Source organism: Harpia harpyja, chromosome 22 (assembly GCF_026419915.1).
Source record: "Harpia harpyja isolate bHarHar1 chromosome 22, bHarHar1 primary haplotype, whole genome shotgun sequence".
In the NCBI taxonomy this organism is placed as follows: domain Eukaryota; kingdom Metazoa; phylum Chordata; class Aves; order Accipitriformes; family Accipitridae; genus Harpia; species Harpia harpyja.
The window spans coordinates 8,025,308-8,043,844 of NC_068961.1; the positions used below are offsets into that span (position 1 = coordinate 8,025,308).

The 18,537-nt window shown below is 40.3% G+C and overlaps 1 protein-coding gene across 1 annotated transcript in view; it reads left to right on the top strand.

Moving 5' to 3' along the window:
* Window positions 1–648: 648 nt before the first annotated feature.
* The window catches only part of PRKX (protein kinase cAMP-dependent X-linked catalytic subunit), a 61,938-nt gene continuing 44,049 nt past the window's right edge, over window positions 649–18,537 (top strand). Inside the window, exon 1 of the mRNA XM_052773994.1 lies at window positions 649–1,167. Within this exon, the coding sequence (XP_052629954.1) occupies window positions 978–1,167 (190 nt within the window). The 5' untranslated portion in view covers window positions 649–977. The remainder of the gene's footprint in view (window positions 1,168–18,537) is intronic.

The following is an 18,537-nucleotide window of genomic DNA, read 5'->3' on the forward strand; positions in this document are numbered from 1 at the left end:
GACCGGTATCGGTCACTCGGCCGCTGCCACATCAGGAGCCTTCTCAGCTGAGCTCGGCGCAGCTCGGCGCACCCGCCACCCATCCCCGGTCCCCGCAATATTTTGGGGGCTCGAGCAGGGAACGCGGAGGGGCCGCGGCCGTCGCGATGTCCGCACCTCACGTGAAAGCGGGGAGTAACACCACGCCTGAGAAACCCTTCCCAACGCGCGGGCGAGGGACGCTCGCCAACCCCGGCACCGCCGAGTTACTCGAACACGCGTGGGGAGCGACTGGCTCTCCCCCCAGCTGTCACCGTGAAACCAGGGAGGCCAGGAAGCCGCTTTGCAAGGGCCACATCAATCATTTTTAACTTGCCGTGGGGAGCGGACGGGACCTCCCCCCGTCGTTGCCCCCCCGCAGCCGCAGCACTGAGGGAACGCGGGGGCGGGCGCGGCATCCGCCCGGGCCCCCCCCGCTGCCTCTGAGGCGGGAGGCGGGAGGCCGAGCGAAGGGCGCCGGCGTTACCAGACGCCCCCGGGCTGTGCCCGCGGCGGGGGGCGAGCTCCGCGCTCCCGCCGTGCGGCGGGGCCGCGCTTCCCCCACCCCTCCCCGCCCGCCCTCTGCGGGACCGTGCCGCAGCGGCAGGAAGGCAAACCCCGCCCCTCCGCCCCGCGTGTGGCGCGGCGCGGCTCGGCTCGGCACAGCTCGGTACGGCGCGGCTCGGCTCGGCTCACCCTCGCCATTGTCTCGTCTGCGCGGCGGTCCCCGCCGCGAGTGGCGGGCGGCGCGGCGGCTGGCCGCGATGCTGAAGGGCTGCGCGCCCCCTCAGAGGCGGCAGCGGGAACGGGCTCCAGCCGCCGGCAGCAGCCAGCCCGCCTGCTGAAGACTGAAACTTTGCGTCCCCGCCGCTCTCCCTCTTCCCGCCTTCCCCTCGCCGGCCCGGCTCGGCTCGCCCTTCTCCATGCGCTGAGCGGCCGCGGGGCGCCCGCTCGGCCCCATGGACGCCTTCAGCGCCGCCAAGGCCAAAATGGGGGCGAAGAGCGGCGGCGAGGCGGCGGCGGCGGCGGCGGGGCTGGCCGCGCCTCAGCCCGCCGCGCCGGCCCCCAGCCCCGCCGGTCCCGGCTCGCCCGCCGCGCCCGAGCCCGCCGCCTACAAGCTGGAGGACCTGGAGACCCTGGCCACCGTGGGTGAGTGAGTGCGGGAAGGGGGGAGGCGGCGGGACCGGGGAGGAACAAAGGAGCTGCCCAGGTGCCTGCCTCCGGCCGTCTGCCCCCTTCCCTTGCCGGGCGCCCCCCCCCCGCCTACGCCCGCCCTTTCTTTCCGCCGGAGCCGCGGGCGTTGCGGGCCCGTTCTGAGGCAGCGGGGCTGGACCGCCGGCCGTTTAACGGCCGGCAGGTGCCGTTGGGAGCGATCCTCCCCCCCCCCCCCCCCCCCCCACACACACAACGGCGGCGCTGGGGAGGGGGCCGCCGGCTGGCCTCACGGCTGCTGGGCGCCGCGGGGCTGCCCGTGGTGCCTGCGGGCGGGTGGGGAAGAGGCGCCGCGGCCGGCTCGGTGGAGTTCGGGAGCCGCGCTTGGGGCGGGCGGGCGGGCGGGCGGCATTGTCTGTCCCTGGCGCGGCTGTGCGGGAGCGCCCGGGGGCCGCGGCGCTGCCGGTGTCGCCGGTCTCTGGCTGCGCGATCGTGGTTTTGATCTGCGGCTGAACGAGCCTGGAAGCGGGTTTGGCCTGCCTGTGAGACGGGGACGGTCACTGCAGAAGGCGAAAGAGCTTTTGGTGTAAAACCTGATTTGTCTGGGTTAACTTCACTTACCTGCATCGTGATAGAAAATTCATCATTTAAATGCAGTTGTCGGGCCGGTGGAGAGATCAAACAGGTTAACTGGAGGCAGCTAAGTATATTTCAAAACCCCAACGCGCTGTTGCCCTGAATATTGATGCAGAGATGCTTTGCGTGTGTAGAATTTTGGTACAAGGCAAGGCTGCATGTCACATCTACCACGCTTACTGAAAACCGCCTGTAATCAGCGGCACTGCAGAGTAAACGCGTGTGTTTATTAAATTGGCACTTCAGACATCAGGGATGATGTTCATTGTGTTCGTATCCACTGTATCTGTCTGTGCATTGTGTTTGAAAGTACGTATAGTTGCATACGTTTTTGCACCTGGTTTGAAGTCTTGTATGTTCAACTATACGGAAGTTTTATTCTTTCTGTTCTTCATAGGACTGTGAAATGATTTTGGATAGGTTTATTCCAGTAGGTGCTGTAAATCTTAATTTCCCTTAAGCTCTCTTTAGCCAAAAAGGTGCGATTTAAACCCTTTCTTAGTGAAGTTGATGGGTTTAATAAGTCTTTAAATATGGAGTTGGAAAGGCCTGAGAATGCTGTGATCAGTGAAGACCATGCCTGAGAATGTGATTGGTGAAGACCACATTATCATCTCTTGAAGCGCATTGGGTTTTGAGAAATTTTTTCCAATTTGAAATGTGAACAGGCATTTTATTGAGAAATTAATTAAAATTATTAAGAGACTGCTTGAAAGGTTTGTGATGCTTTTTTTTCCACCAAAATTGTTGATCTTTTTTGTTACATCATGACTAGTTGCTGTGGATACAATTGTCATCACAGAGGATTATGACTTAAAGTGAAGCATAGGCTGCAGAAAAATTGTAATTTTTAAAGAAGGCATAAAAGTCACGGAAATGTCCCCAAGGCCAAGGAAGAAATGTGGAAATAATCCTGGTGTCAATTTTAAACGGCATATCTTTTTAGAGTGTTCTGTGAGGTGTTCCTTAGAGGTTAAGGAAGAGGAAAGTTGTGATTCCAAAAGGTATAGAGAGACTTAAAAAAGTGAGGCTGCTTGATATGAAGACACAGAGAAGGGAATAAAATGTAAAAGGAGCAGATAGCTGTCTATCAGGGCACTGACAGGATACTTAAAGAACGGTCTCCCTTCCTTCTTTGTCTTCCCCAGCTTGATTTTTTTTTTTTTTCTCTTCTTCTTTTCTCAGATAGCTCCATCTGAGATGACAACCATTCTTTGCATCTCTTATGAACCGTGGCATTGGTTGTTTTGTAGTGAGAAGGAAGACAAAACGCAAAACTTGAAGGGTACAAAAATATGCACAGATAAATACATAAGGCCTTACCCTACCAAAGAAGCTGAGCTGGCTTGTTGTAAGTTGGTTTTAAAATGAGTTTATGATATGCCTGTGCACCTCAATAGAAGGCTGTGAGGAGGGAAGGGATCTAGCTCCTGAGCAGGAAGCAATACAGCAGCCTCAAAGTGATACTGAAACTCAACACATTTATACCTGCCCCTGAGTGGCAGAGTTCATAAAAGATGCAGTGCCCCGCTAATGTGTCTGTAGTGCATCTGAGATCTGAGCCGGTAACTCTGTGTGAGGTTAGGCTGCTCTGTACGCACCTACTAACATGCTACATTGCATTCCTGAGTTTAATGGGCTGCAAGTTACATCAGTGCAGAATACTGCAGAGTACTATGTAGATGTGTATGTAGTTGAGCTTGAAAGGCTCATTTTTGCTTGGCTTAAATATTTTTTAATTGAGTTTGCTAAGTACAGTTTAGGTTTATGTCACATGTACTGAAAGAGTATATCTACGGGGTTTTGTTTAGCAGTGGTTTAAGTCAATATTACCCTATCCTGTTTTGATCTCCCTGCACAAATAGATGAGCTTAATGTATTGTCATCAGTTTCACTACAGCAATTCAGAGTCGTCTGCAGTTTGATTGCTGTCATAAGAATAGCCATTTTCTTTCTGCTGATGTTCTCGAAAGCCATGTGCTCTATCTGAGATATTTGGAGATGGTTGTGGTGGGGAGGGGGATACCCAGTAATTACAGGACAGGAAGTTCTGGTATCTTCTCTACTGGAATCATTGTTGCTTATAGACATACTCAGGTTTAGAAACAGTGTGGCCTTGGAAACTATCAGCTTGAGAAAGTAGCAAAACAGGGAGGGGAGCTCCATGCTCTTATAGCTGAATGATGTTGGTGTCTGTGAGATTGTGGTCATGCCTGACTTTAGGCACCTTCTCTTGGAGGATGGAATAAAGTTCATGTAAAAATTAAGAAAAAAAAAAAAAAAAATTGGACGCGGTACCTGCTTTGACTATAATAGCTACTGTTTTAAATATCCTTCATAGTTTAAGAGGATTAAAATCTGTTGACCCGATCACCATAATGCAGGCTGGATTGGACATGTTCTCTGTGATTTCTGTTGGACACTGTGCCTGGTTTAGCAAAGAACTCGCTGTGAGGGAAGAAAGAGCAAAAGGGGAGAACAGTTTAGCATAATGATTGGGAGGACGTTTCTCTCCCCCAAACATCCCAGGACTCAACCTTTGTTTTGGTGTTTGTGGGCCCTTTGGTAAAAGGCATTGGGAGCAGAGACTAGAGTACAGGCATGCTTTTGGGGGAAGTGCCCTTATATTTGGTCCATAAAGTGGAGTTACAGGTTTGGGGAGGGCACGGGAGTGGGGTGCATACTGGTTTCTGGCACTGAGAGAGGTTGAACAGGAAGGGTATTTCTTTGAGGGTACTTCCTGAGAGGTTGAACATGTGGCTTTGAACCTTTGAGGTGTATGGGTTTTTTAACTAGTCCTCCTGTATGAAAGGTGAGCGCTCTTGCTCTGGAGCTGTTGAAGGTGCCTGGTTGTCCACTTCTGATTCTGGATTAATTTTCCTTTCAAAGGAGGTCAAAATACGAATATTTGCTCGGCAAACTTAGAAACTGCTGCTTGGACCAGGCTGAAATATTCTGTGAATCTCAGTTGAATTTACATACTCAGCTGTGCCAAGACTGAGGTAGTTCTGTGCTGCACAGAAGCAAAAATTTATAAGCCATGACCACCATGTTCATTGAAACTTAACTGCTGAAAGTTCATGGCCCAGCCATGCTTATCTGAACCCATTTCAAACTTTTTGTAGGTCTGGTTGGTGGAAGAGAGAGACTATGAACACTAGTGGCATAGTTTCTGAATCATCCTTGGTTTTGATGAGAATTTAACAAGAGCAACCTTCCTATTCCAGTAGCCAGGGGGGTTGCAGTTGGACACCTGACATATGTCCTGAATTTGAGATATTAAATTTTTAATTGTGCCATAATGAAGAAGTAATTCAGATAAACTAGAATAATAAGTACAAGAAAACCAGAAGATATTTCTTCACTTTTGGGTAGGTGAAATTGGGAGAACAAATGTTTTGTTCCTAAATGAAAAGTATGGTAATAGGGAAGGGGGAAGGAAGAGAACTCTAGGAGGAGAAAGATGACAAACTTATTCTTGCCCTCTCTCCTGTGAGATTTGTTTTCTGCCCATTTTTCAAAGTGCAATGAATTCCATAGCAGGCTTTATAAATGTAAATTGGGTTTTGTAAATCTATTCAATTGATTGAAATATTTTAATAATAGTATTTTCATGCGAAAAGATTCATTTAAACAACTGTTCCCATGAAGTGCTTTACACTAAACAAATGCAGAATAAAAAATTGGGCAAACCAGTATTTTAATTTTTATGAGCATGGGAAAATTTTTAAAAGTACATGGGAAAAGTGAGGTGCAACGTATTTTTAAATACTTAATTTCACTGTGTTCACACAGAAAATATGCTAGCCAAATATATTTCAAATGGCATTATATCAGCAGGACAGTAGGTACAGAACTGGAGTCTAATGCTGTAAGAAGGAATCTGCTCCTGTATAGGACGTTACAGTGCTAGTTTCCCTGTGTATAGTCTAGGTAAAAAATTCTGCGCCAGAATAGCTACGTTCTTTACTAGCGGGGAACACTGGTGGCTTTTTTTTTTTTTTTTTTTTTAAAGGGGCTCAAATTAGTTTTGTTTCTTACCAAGTGCTATTTTTGGTTTCACTACTAAGGTCCTCACCTATTTAAAAATAATTAAAAATAATTCTAAGGGATCTGTGAGCGTTTTTTTCCTGTTTCTTCACCTTTTCTTGATACTGAAATGATAAATAATAATCCATGATTTTACTTGGCAACATCCTTAAATGCCACAAGTTTTGAAAGAAAACATGGTCTGAATGTTGTGACTGTAATGGTGACCTGAATTCACCATTACATTTGTACATCTTTGAGACTTTAGTCATAAAGCTAAATGACTTGGATTTTGTTTTCACTCTCTGTGGAATGTCTTTCTTGCTTCATTTTTCCCTCCCACAAGATCATACTTGTCCCAAAATAAATCCTTAGTATTGTTATAGCTGATGTTCTAGAGAGAAAATGACCAGGTGTGACTCAGCTTTCTTCTCTTGCTTTTCCTGTTATCCACTGCTGAGGTGAATTTCAGTAGCATAATGTTTATTGTGGAGTAGGCAGCACCAGGTCCTTTCCCATAAGGTTCTTGTTCTCATTAGGCTGGAAAAAGTGGATTGAAACAAATACTCTTTTTTATCTTTCAGAAAGGTCAGAAAAGTGAGAGTACCTGCAATAAGTCTGAACATGTGAAAACTGAAAGTTCATGCTTCTGCTTTTCTATCTCCAGTGTTTAAAATCAGTGTTGAGGTAAACGGCTAGTCACCTGTTTGCCTGTCACCTGTTTCTTTTGCCTTAATCATATTTATATATCCAGCTGACTGTGAAAAGAAATTCAGAATTCTTTCCCTGATGTAGTGAACTTCATGGTATGTTATAGAATGGGCTTTGACACTCAAATACAATTCTTGAAGATAAATAATTTAAGTCCTATAAATAGCCCAGAGATGCCCATAAGTGCCTGATGCAATGAAAATAATCAAATAATCTTGAACCCAGCTAGTGCTAATATTTCAGAAATAAGCATGCAAAACTCCTTTTCCACAAAATCAAAAGCATCTAACACCACACTTTCCTCCTGCCAAGTTTATGCTTAAATAAAATTAATGTTCCAGATGAAGATGCTGTTGAAAAATTCTTCCATCAAAAGTGTTGTGTGTCAGCCCAAACTGAAAAAGATAGAAGAGAAATAGAGATTTGATTTTTTTTTTTTTCCCTTCCCCTTCTTCAAAGGGAGGAAACATGAACTTAAAGTACTGGTGGTTGACAGCACATAGGTTCTTAGGTCTTGACTCACCTTTTCTATGTTTAGATTCCTGAGTTTGCATGTCTGGACTGTTTGTAGTGGACAGGGAGAGCAGCCTTTTGGAGATGGATGTCTTGATATTTTGGCTTTTACATCACGAAAACTTACAGAACTTAATCCCAAGCTAAAGTGCATTTAATCCTGGTTTGGTCCACTTTAAGGGTGATATGCAATATGTAAATACCAGAAGAAAGAAAGGGTGGTGGAGTTTATGTACTACTTTTGTTTGTTATGAGAGGCATAGATGTGTATACAGCAACAAAGAGTGAATTTTTGTGAAGTAAAAGATGGGAACTTTGTGTTCACGTTGCAAGGGCTTGTCTGGGATAAGTTGTTCTTAACCAAATTGGTTTAGGTTAAACAATACAGTTCCCTTACTGTTGATACTTATGAGTGTAAAAAATCTTCAGCATTAGCTTGTACTACTTGGAATAGTACTTGGAGTAGTTTAACACGATGTCTTGGGAAAGCATCCTCCCATTCCTACACAGTTTTAGAGGTTTTGTAGCAGCTTCAAAGACGTTGGCAAGTAAAATTTTGCTGAGTACTGTGTGTTAGTGTGCACCTGGGATATTAAGGTGATAGGGAAGAGCAGTTCTCAAAATTAGACTGTATTTCTGTTTTCCCACAGGAATAGTATCTCGAATGAACAAATGTGGCCTCTTTTTTTTTTTTTTTTTTTTTTTTTTAAAGGAGGGGGCGAGGTATAAGGTACAACATTCTTTTAACCACTGTTTGCACTTCACATTAGAGTAGTGGTTCAGTTTTTATTTGAAATACATATTGCTTTACTATTATTATGATTATAATTTTTTTTAATACTGAAGGTGGATCAGAGATTTTTTCCCTTAGTACAGCCCCTTCTTTACTACAGAAACTGTAAATTTAGAGTGCTAAGGAAATTCACCTGGGAGACAGGTGAGTAAATTGTGAAAGTAGTTAACAAAACACATTGTATTTGGAAAGTGAGTGGAATGTTACAGAATGAGAGAATATTAAAAACCCACTTATGTCAGTCATCTTATTGTATTTTTGTGGATAATTGTAGTCTTGCTTTGTTAATTTTGGTAAAGGAAATGTTCAAATTTTTGCCCTTTGTATTATGTTTACCATTTTATTTTGGGTAAATAATATGTTTCAAGGGTATTGAAATAATTTCAGTTGTGATGGTAAGCTGGCAAATTAAAGACTTCTTTCTTGAGGGGTTTCAGGGGACGGTGTTTGAAAAGATGTAACCTCTGAAGCAGTGAGGGATGTTTGTTTTTTTCTAAAGGTTTAGAGGGACAGGGTATAAAATAGCTACAGTGTTTCTGTGAGCAGGTTTTCCCTAGACCCACTGATAATCTTAAAAAAAAATATTCTGAGAATAATACAGATTTGTCATTTCGGAAAGCTTCTTTGAACTTGAAGAAAACATCTTGTTCTACTCTGAAGAGCATTCTGAAAATGCTAAAATAGCAATCTCATTATGAGGATTAACTTAAGCATCTGTTTATAGACAGTTTAAGGGCTGCAGTCTTATTGAACTCTAAATTTTGTGTTTTTGCAATTCAATGTAAGCAACATAACTGTTCTTTGTAAATACCTAAGCTTTTTCACTGAAAGGGCAAAAGGTGGCTGGAGCAGGGAAAACGGTGTTGAAACTGTAAATCCTAGCATTACTAGAAGTATTCAGAATGTGGTCTTCTGGACATATCTACATTGTAGCATATACAATTACAGTTCTCCTTTTTAGGCATACCTAAACTAGATTTAAACTGTTTTCACTTCATTTCAGTAAAACTGCTAGTTGTATTGCTAAAGTGCTTGTGCTTTTGGGTTAGTGAAATAAGCTTGCCTGAGCTGCTGTGTAATGCTCATGCTGAAGGATTTGTATTAATATCTATACCTATTTTAAGGTAGTTCGAGGATGTTTGTGTTGCAGAGTTGCTCGTGGAAGCTCAGATTTTCTTTTGGTGAATTCTGACACCTGTCCTATCCAGTCTTAAATTGTGGTGATCTATGGCATTTGTTCATGAAAACTTTCCACTTGGCTGCCCTCTTTCTTCTGCCCTCCTTCACTCCAGTCCCAGCTTGGAGCAGTTGATAGCTGGTCTATTAATGGATTGACAGTAACTTTTGTGTATATGTGTTGTGATTTTTCTCCAGGGAATCAATTGGTCTGCTTCGATACGCTTCACCTCAGACAAATTGCTAGTGTGTGTGTTTTATTGATTTATTTATAACTGAAACACATTAAAATTAATGAAGGAAGCATCGTTTCCATGTGAATGAACTGCATGGTATAACTTATTTCTGTATAATACCAATGTCAACGGAATGTTAGACTTGTCTTTTGGGTTGATCTGGTCAGCAGAACCATTCCCAAAGTCCTGCTTTGACCCTCAGCTTTCTTAGTCCATTGAGGGAGCAGGGAAGTCCGGCTCAATTTGACCTACGTTATAGTTAAGTAAATCTGAACCGCACTACTCAGGCGATTTGAATACTTTGTGAAGTATCTGGATTTCTAGTCTTGTGACTCTTTATTTGTTGGGGAGTATTTATTTAATACCAAAGTAAAAGTAAATTGGTTATATGGTTTTTACTTGGTTTGCAATGTATTTCGTAGCCCTTATGCCAACAAGTTATGGTGTCTAAAACAGACTAATTTTTATGTAAAATGTTCTTTGTTCTTGTTTCTTCTCTGGATATTCAGTTTGAATATCACCTAGAGCTTTCTCTGTTGGATTATCGATTTTATATATATATATGTGTATATATTTAAATTTATATAAACTTATAAAACCTAAGTTCTAGAATTTTATAGCTTGATGTAGAAAGAATGAGAATATGGAAAAGTCTGCTCGTTCTCTGCCAGCATATATAGAATTTCTTAATTGGCTGTCTATTGCACTTAGCAGTTTTTTCTTCAAAGTATTCATACAGTATCTACAACATGTAGCAATTTTTTTTTTTTAAACAGGATATTTTTTACTTAAAGGATTGATTCTGAGCTAATTTTTCATGAAAGGTCACATATCTGGTATTTGTTAATTTGATTCTAACATGCAATTTGCAAGAATTCAGGTGTAATGATTTATATGTTGTATTTATTGGAGTACTTGGGAAAGGCAACTCAAGGCAGAAGAGCTATATAATATAAGCTATTATTAGCAGTTGTAACCTGCAACTTAAATGCGCTTTTGTTTTTCTTGTGTACACTTGACATTGTCTTATACATACTTTTAAAAAGCACTAAAACTATCAATACAATACATTATTTTGCCTGGAAAAAGCGACTATATAATCTCTTACATTGCCTAATACAAGAGGAAAGCATGTGGAGCTGCCAAGGTTTGGGGTTTTTTTGTTTCATTGGGGTTTTTTACGTGATTCTTACATTGGAGGTAATGGTTTGTTACCAAAATTATATAAAGTGACCATTTAGGATCCCCACTATGCAGTATTTGAGTTTTGGTATGGTTCTTCATTAAAACTTAGCTTCTTATACAGCATTTGTGGCATTTGCTTGAGTGTTGTTCTGTTTGTATTGAGGAATATGGGCACTCTGAGCAATTTGAAATATTTAGGGTAATGACACTGCCATTATTGTTTGAGGTGCAGGGAGCTCTCTGGATTAAAGCAAAATATCTAGTCAGTATTGCTTTTTATGGCTCTGTGGTAGCGCTCCAGTCAGTAAATTAAATGCTCCAAAGTTGTTTAGGTAGATGCTAAGAGAGAACTATGCCTCCATAGACTCTTCAGAAACAGGCTAAACTGGGTGTAAGATTTTTACTTTGCTGATCTACTAATTAGGATGCACTGTAATAGCTATATGGATGGCAAATATAAAAAACAAGAGGCTGGAGCTGACTGTGTTTATGTAAAACTTCTGGGTGCTATAATAGCAGACTCCTCTAGCCACCTGCCTCAAAACTGATGACAGACTTCTAGCCTCAGACCTCTTCCCCCCAGCTTGGTACTGGCTTCTTTACAGCTCCTTGGGTGCAGGAGATGATAGCCTGTACAGTTTTAATTTGTATGGTCTGCCAAAAATAACTTCAGAGTATGCATTGTAAATTTTTAGTTTGTTTTCAGGAAGATTAGTGGGTAACTCCTTGTCTGTCCCTGGAGAACAAACAATGAGGACAGCTGCTGGTCAGTCTGTTTCTAAACTGGGATTCTTGTCCCCTCTTTCATGAAAATGTTTCAGGTTGCATGTTGGTATGCTGAATTTGTGTTCTGAGGCCACTAAACTCTCCCTGAATTTTGTGACTTTCAAAGGCCTACGAAGCCTTCTGCAGCACGTCTTTATTTAACCCACCCAGTTGTCACACTCAGAAGTGGTGGATATAGAAGTTATACTGAATCAACAACATTCTTCTTCCTCCTTTTTTAGTGACTGACATAGTTCAATCCACTTAAAATAAGTTCATGTTAGCAACCATATATGTAGAAATTGCTCTTTCATTAATATCTTTGGAAATAATGTCATTTGGGATATAATATACTTAAAAGTATTTCTAAAAGTTTCCCAGTATTACAACTTAATTCAAAATATTCTGTTTAAAAGCTTTTTGATTCTCTCCTAGTAATTTCATAGTGAGTAGCAGTGATTCCTTGGATCTGTTCATGGAAAATTTTCCTTGATTAAAGTTGGTTTTGTTACTTCTTTTTTTTCTGCTAGAAAAGGCAGCTGGGAAGAAGCTGTGAGAAAGACGGTGTGTCCTACAAGACAGAACCATTAGAAGGAAAACAAAGTAACTGAGATTTGGAAAGAATCTGAAAAAAAGAACTAACACCAAAGTTAATGCAAAGTGTTTTAAAAGACATGGAAATATATTTCTTCTTGGGGGGAAAAAAAAGGTGTTTTTTAAAGTTAATTTTTTGGATTTCAGTCATATACATTTTATACTTAGTCGTTCGAAAGTAGAAACAAATTGGGGCACATCCATTCCTGATGCTGTAAAGCCTATGAAAGCTATTCCTTTTATGTGTTTAATAAAATAAACTATATCCTTTGTTCTAAATGTCTAAGTGAAGAGAGTTTCTAGAATTGTCTCAACTCTTTGTATCTGCAACACTTATTGTAAGCTAAAACATTTATTTTGGTGGTAGTGGAGACGTTTTTTTTGCTGCCTTTGTTGTTAGGTAGGCCTAAATTTTGCAATGCTCCTACTGCACTGTCGGTTGTAAGTTAGGCAGAGTACAGCATTGTTGGCTTGATTTGGTATAATTCTGGGAAAACAATGCTCTGTGATAGGACAATTTGAGTGAGTCGTGCATTTGGTGAAATAACAGTATTTGACATCTGAAACCCAAAGGGTATTTTGGAATTATGCCTTCCCCAACCCCCACCACCGCCCAAAAAAAGTGTAATATGATTTAATTTTGTGAGCAGAAGGTGATCGTAAGATGTAGCTAGGGTGTAATTCCATAAATATTCAACCTGACTGACATCAGAGGCAGATTGAGAAATAGAATCTTAAAATCCTGTTTAGCAAGGATTTTTAATATCCTGTTAATGTGAAATATGTATGAATTGTGCTATACTGCAGGTGATGTTACTTATCAGTGAATTCGTTTACCTGTTGAGAAGAGCTTGCAATACATGCTAATAGTAAATAGAGAAGCAACATTTTGAAATGGGAAATGCAGAAGACAACTGGCTTTGTGGCTAATTAGCCAGTCCCTCAGCAGTCCTTATTTTTTTTTTTTCTGACAGGTCTGCAGGTAAACCCATCTAACTTAGAACTAAAGCAGGAGTTGGTTGCATAGCTACTGATTTCATAGCTTAGAGTATGCCTGTTTCACATTGCTTTTTAGAGTTTCCTAGGAGTGTACCTTGGTGATAAAAGCCTGCAATATAAATAGTCTTTGAATCTTGATCTTAAATGTTTAATTGCAAGTGAAATGGTTTGACACTGTGTTTGGAGACAAGGGTTCACACCTCTGTGTTAATTTTAAACATTCTGTTTGAATTTTACTGACTTTTTTGCATGGTTGCTATTTGTGTATTAATAAAGAGGGTTCTTAGTGAAATGGGGACTATCAAAGTGGATGAATAGTCAGAGGGGGCTGGCAGGCAGTAACAGAGATGAATGCTTAGGTGAGGCTATACCTTTGGTTCAAAATGTTGGAATTCCTACATAAAAATGATGTTGGAAAAAGAGAGTAGGATAAGAGGATTTAACGCTATTTTGATACGCTTCCATTTTGTTTAGGTAGGTTTGTGTTTCCTTGATATTGTTTCTTTTCAGAGCAAAACAAGTAGAACAGAGTAAAAGTCTGGCTAGGAGCACAGTTGGGTATTCTACGTGATTGTATGTGAAGAAAACGTTACTAGTGCTTGATTTGGTAGGTATATCTGAACTTGTAGTTGTTGCTAGTTAATACTTAGTGTGTGATGTCAGCAACTTTATGTTACTGCTTCACCTGGAAATAAACCAGCTAAGGATTCACTGATACCCTAAAGCTGGGCACTCTCGCATGAAATACTGCCAGTTTATCTCCTGTAAGAAAATACGTTGATAAACCTCTCTCTAATCTTCACGTGTTTTGGCATTTAAAATATTTGTAGGAGGAAAAAATTCTCCTGCTGGCAATTAGATGTAACAGGTAGGGAGAGATTCAGAACTCCAGATATTCCCAGACTAGTTGTGATTTCTAGTCTAATTGGCTTTCATTTTTGATAGAGATGTTAGGAGTTGCATTGTTTGAGAACAAACACAGCTTTGTTGCTTGGCCTCCATTGGTTCTCTGAAATGTGATTCTTGAAATAAAATTAAACTATGATTGTAGTAATAGGAAAAAAGCATAGTTGGTTTAGTTTTATAAGCAAGACAAATCCTTTTTTTTTTTTTTGTGCAAACTATTGAATAATTTACCATAAAGTACAGTCATCTCCAAAGAGTTTTGCATGTCGTACACAGACCTCATTTTAAAAGACTGAGGAACTCACTAAACTTGACTTGACTAAAAAGGGCAATACAGTGAAAACAGGTGCTTAGGGACTCTTTAAACATTGATGGTATTTAACTTGTGTACTGGCAAATCCTCTTAAGGATAACATTTTATGTCAAGAAGTAAGATATTTGTATTAGTCATTGGCACAGCTTTCTTCTGGTACCTCCTGAGGAGGTATATTTTGGATAGTGCAATGCAAGTTTCCTTTTCTGTCAGTGATGTAGGAGGACCTCTTATATATGAAAAAATAATTTCATCAGTCTCTGTCTTGTCTTCTGAGACTGTTACTTGTTCCTAGGAGATGTGCAAGCATCTGAAACAAACTGCAGTTCACTTCATAGAATAGTAAATATCTAATATGCCTAATAATTTTTCTTGTTTGGCATATTTCATCTCTCTTCAGGGCAGAACTATGCCTTTTATCTTTGCTGCTGTAAACTTAATATGCTTCAGCTTCTGTAAAAATTGTAAATGGATGATAAACTAATAACTGTCAGATACCAGTCACCTTCAGTTACAACTGATTTGGGTTATATGTGAACCGATGACCTGGCCCAGGTAGATTGGTGTCATGGTTTAACCCCAGCCAGCAGGTAAGCACCACACAGTCGCTCACTCACTTCCCCCCACCCAGTGGGATGGGGGAAACAATTGGAAAAAAAAAAGGTAAAACTCGTGGGTTGAGATAAGAACAGTTTAATAGAACAGAAAGGAAGAAAATAGTAATGATAATAATAAGATAACAATAATAATAAAAGAATTGGAATATACAAAACAAGTGATGCGCAAAGCAATTGCTCACCACCTGCCAACTGATGCCCAGTTAGTTCCCCAGCAGTGATCCATCCCCCCCTCCAGGCCAACTGCCCCCCAGTTTATATACTGGACATGACATCACATGGTATGGAATACCCCTTTGGCCAGTTTGGGTCAGCTGCCCTGGTTGTGTCCCCTCCAGCCTTCTTGCTGTCTGGGCATGAGAAGCTGAAAAATCCTTGACTTAGTCTAAACACTACTTAGAAACAACTGAAAATACCACTGTGTTATCAACATTCTTCTGCTGAATCCAAAACATAACACTGTACCAGCTACTAGAAAGAAAATTAACTCTATCCCAGCCGAAACCAGGACAATTGGTTTTGTGTTCATTTCTGATCCTTTTATCTGGCTTTCTAATTTTAGCACGTTTGTGCTTGTGCACTATTTCTTTAAGAGTAAGTCCTGAATTATAAATTATATCAAAATGCTTATTCTTTAAAATGAATAATTTAAAATACATTTCTGTTGAAAGGTGTGCTGTGTCAACTATAACAGTGAGTGAACCTCTTAGTAAGCAATGATGCTACAATTTTGGAGAAAGTCTGCAAGGGCATGACAAGTACTCTTGGCGTGTGAACTACGGCTCATGAATTCAATTAGCTGTAATTTAATCTATCCTATCAAGGTGGTGTTGGATTTGCTATTCATTGCTCTCTTTGCTGCAGACTGTGAACCTGTTTTTAAATATCAGATTCGGTTCAGATAATTAATTCTGAGTTTTTATGGGGTGAGAGAATGGGAGAGAGTAGAAGTGAGAAGCAACTATGGCAGTAAACAAAATAACCTGTGGTTGAGTAAATGGGTGTATGTGTATATGTATATTATATACCCATATATCTATGTATGATATGGGTATATGTTGCTAAGAAATTTGTGTATGATGAAGACATACATCAGATAGCAGAGTGAAATAACTGAAAATCTAAAAGAAAATATTGATTCTTATGAAAAAAAGAGAGCTTGGTTTTCTTTTCAAGATCTGAGTATTAATGACTAACTGCTTTCAGTGACTGGAAAGCGAGAACACTGGGGATATAAAAAGGGCTCTGTATGGCTGACTAGCTCATAACTGTAACTGTGATATGATGGGTTGGAAATTCTGTTTCTATTAGTAAGGTCTATCTAGTACTCTTCACTATTATTACTACTACATAATGTCCTTGATACTCTTCATGACCATACAGAGCATTATGAGGTAAGATCCAGGAAATAACTCCTCATGGCCTGTGGAATAGAGCAATTGATAAATGTTTAATGCTGAGAATAAGTTTCCATGCAGTAGTCTAAATACACTATGTGTAAAAATTAAAATCTTGTGTCTAGAGTAGAGGTTTGTGAGAAGGGGTGTAACCAGGTAACACTAATCATGGACTGATCAGTTTTAGATCTCAAGGTTCTGATCTCCTCATGCTTTTGACTGTCACAGACAATGGAGAGGGGTTTGGGGGGGTTGTTCTGTCGTCTTGTTAAAGCTTTGTTTTCCATTTGAGGCATTCTTTAGATTAGCCAGTCCAGTTAGGATGGAGAGCTGTCCATGTGTATTGAGTCAGTGTATTGTCCAACCAGTTGTCCTGAAATGCAGTTTTTTAACATCTCAATTGACTTTTCTTGTGTACACACCTTAAGTGATTTGCCACTGTACTACTTTGGGCTTAGTCACCTCAAGTTAGTGGGTGAATCCAATTAATTGTTAGGCTGAGATTCTGCAATTTGAGGTAAGTCTTCAACACTGGGTCATTAGTAAGGATGAGATTTTATCAGTCCAAACTCAATACATGTGAAGAGTTATGTGGTCTTTTCTTCTCAATGCATTTAAAAACTGAACTAAATTTGTTTGACAGTGTTTGAAGTGCTTTCAGATTTTATGGCAAGTTCTCAGGTCTTACGGAAGGATTTGTGTAGGGTACGTGCTCATGTATGTACCTACTGTTTTCCTTCTTCTGGATTTATAGGGATTTTTTGTCTACGGTATTGTTCAAATCCTGCAACATGAAGATGAGGTGACTTTTTTTATTTATTTTAATGGAGCCAGTCCTTGAATTGACAGATAATGTTTAAGAAAGTCCTTCTCAAACAATTTAGGAGTCATAAATTTGAACACAATTGTCGTCAGAAATGACACTTGATATCTGTATTTTGAAAGATTGTATACAATTTAAAGGAGCATATACTGTCCCATTAATGGGACTTAGTGTTCTGCAATACAGGTTTTGATTTGCTCAGGTTTAAGCATTCTCATGCTACATATTCTGTTTTATATTAGGTATGTTTGTCATTCTATAAAACTAGCTATCGAATAGTATAAAATGGGTCTGAAATAACTTACCTGCATTTTGATATAAATATTCCAAGAAGTAATGAGCTTAGCATTTCTCCAGTGTTTATAATAGCTTGGAAATTCAGGAATGAATATTGCAGCTTGGTAAGTGTAAATTAAGGTAAGCTAAATCGTGCTCACCTGTCCAAACAAAGCATCCTTTGGGGAATCTTAAAAGCCTTGGCCTATGTGTGATTGAAGCATAGGTCCTGTAGGGTATTTTATTTCCCCATGTCATGGGTGTTTAATTTTGAACCTTATCCATCTCTTTGCTCTTCATGTGACTGTGTGAAGAATTCTGTTTCATATTGTGACTCATGAATAATTTAAAATCTGATAAATTCTTTATTATACATATTTACTCTTTAAGTATCTTTGTTCAGGAGCAGGTAGTAGTTATTGCAAAAGAGATTTATTTCCATAACCTTGTATGTCAACCTTGCTTTTGGATGGGGAAAACTTTATTGTTAGGGAGTTCACCTATATCCTTGCCTGTTTGTGACATACTGCATCTTCCCACCTGTGTTTTCAGATGTATGAAGTTAGCAAACTATATTTAATGCGCATGGCATTAAAATAAATGTTGTACCTTAGATGATTTTATGCTTTAAAAAAAAGAAAAAAAATGTACAGAAACAATGTCGGGTACAAAAATGCCATCTTGTATCAGCCAAAAAGTCTAACCTTACTGTTACGACTGTTAAGATATATGCCATAGCCTCTGAAACTTACTTTAGTGTTTACTGTAGTGACCTGTTCACCTCTTGATTTCTGTTTTCTTGTACAGTTTGTTTCTTGAGAGTCACTTTGAAAATCAAGGTTGTTTTATGAAAGGAATTTACTTGTAGGTTGTTTGGGTGTGTTCTTTCATAAATTCTCAAATGTTTTCATCCTGGTTCATTTTTGTCCATCTAAATAATTGTCAGTGATGTACAACCTTCTCTTTAAAGTCTTATTTGTTGGCTTGGATGGGTTTCTTGGGTATGATATTCAGAGGTATAATACTGGAGAGAAACTGGATCCCAGTTTGGAGATGGGAGGGGAAGGAAAGTGTGTGTATAAAACTAAAACGGGCAGTTGGCTTCTAAATGTGGAAATTTGGTAGAGTGGCTTTTCTTTCTTATTAAGAAACCGCATAGTAAAAATAGAAAAAACCCTATCTATTCTGTGTTTCAGTTGCATAGTAGGCTGAACTGAAGTTAGAAGACAGCAGAATTTTAATTGAGTTTAGACTTATTTTTCTGCATTATAGAGAAAAAACAGTGTAGTTGTCTATACAATCCCGAATAGCCTGAAAAATGTAAAGACCACAGTCCCTTTCTGCTAGACTATTTAAGTGTTTACAGTAAACATAACTGTTAAATTAACACTGGCATGT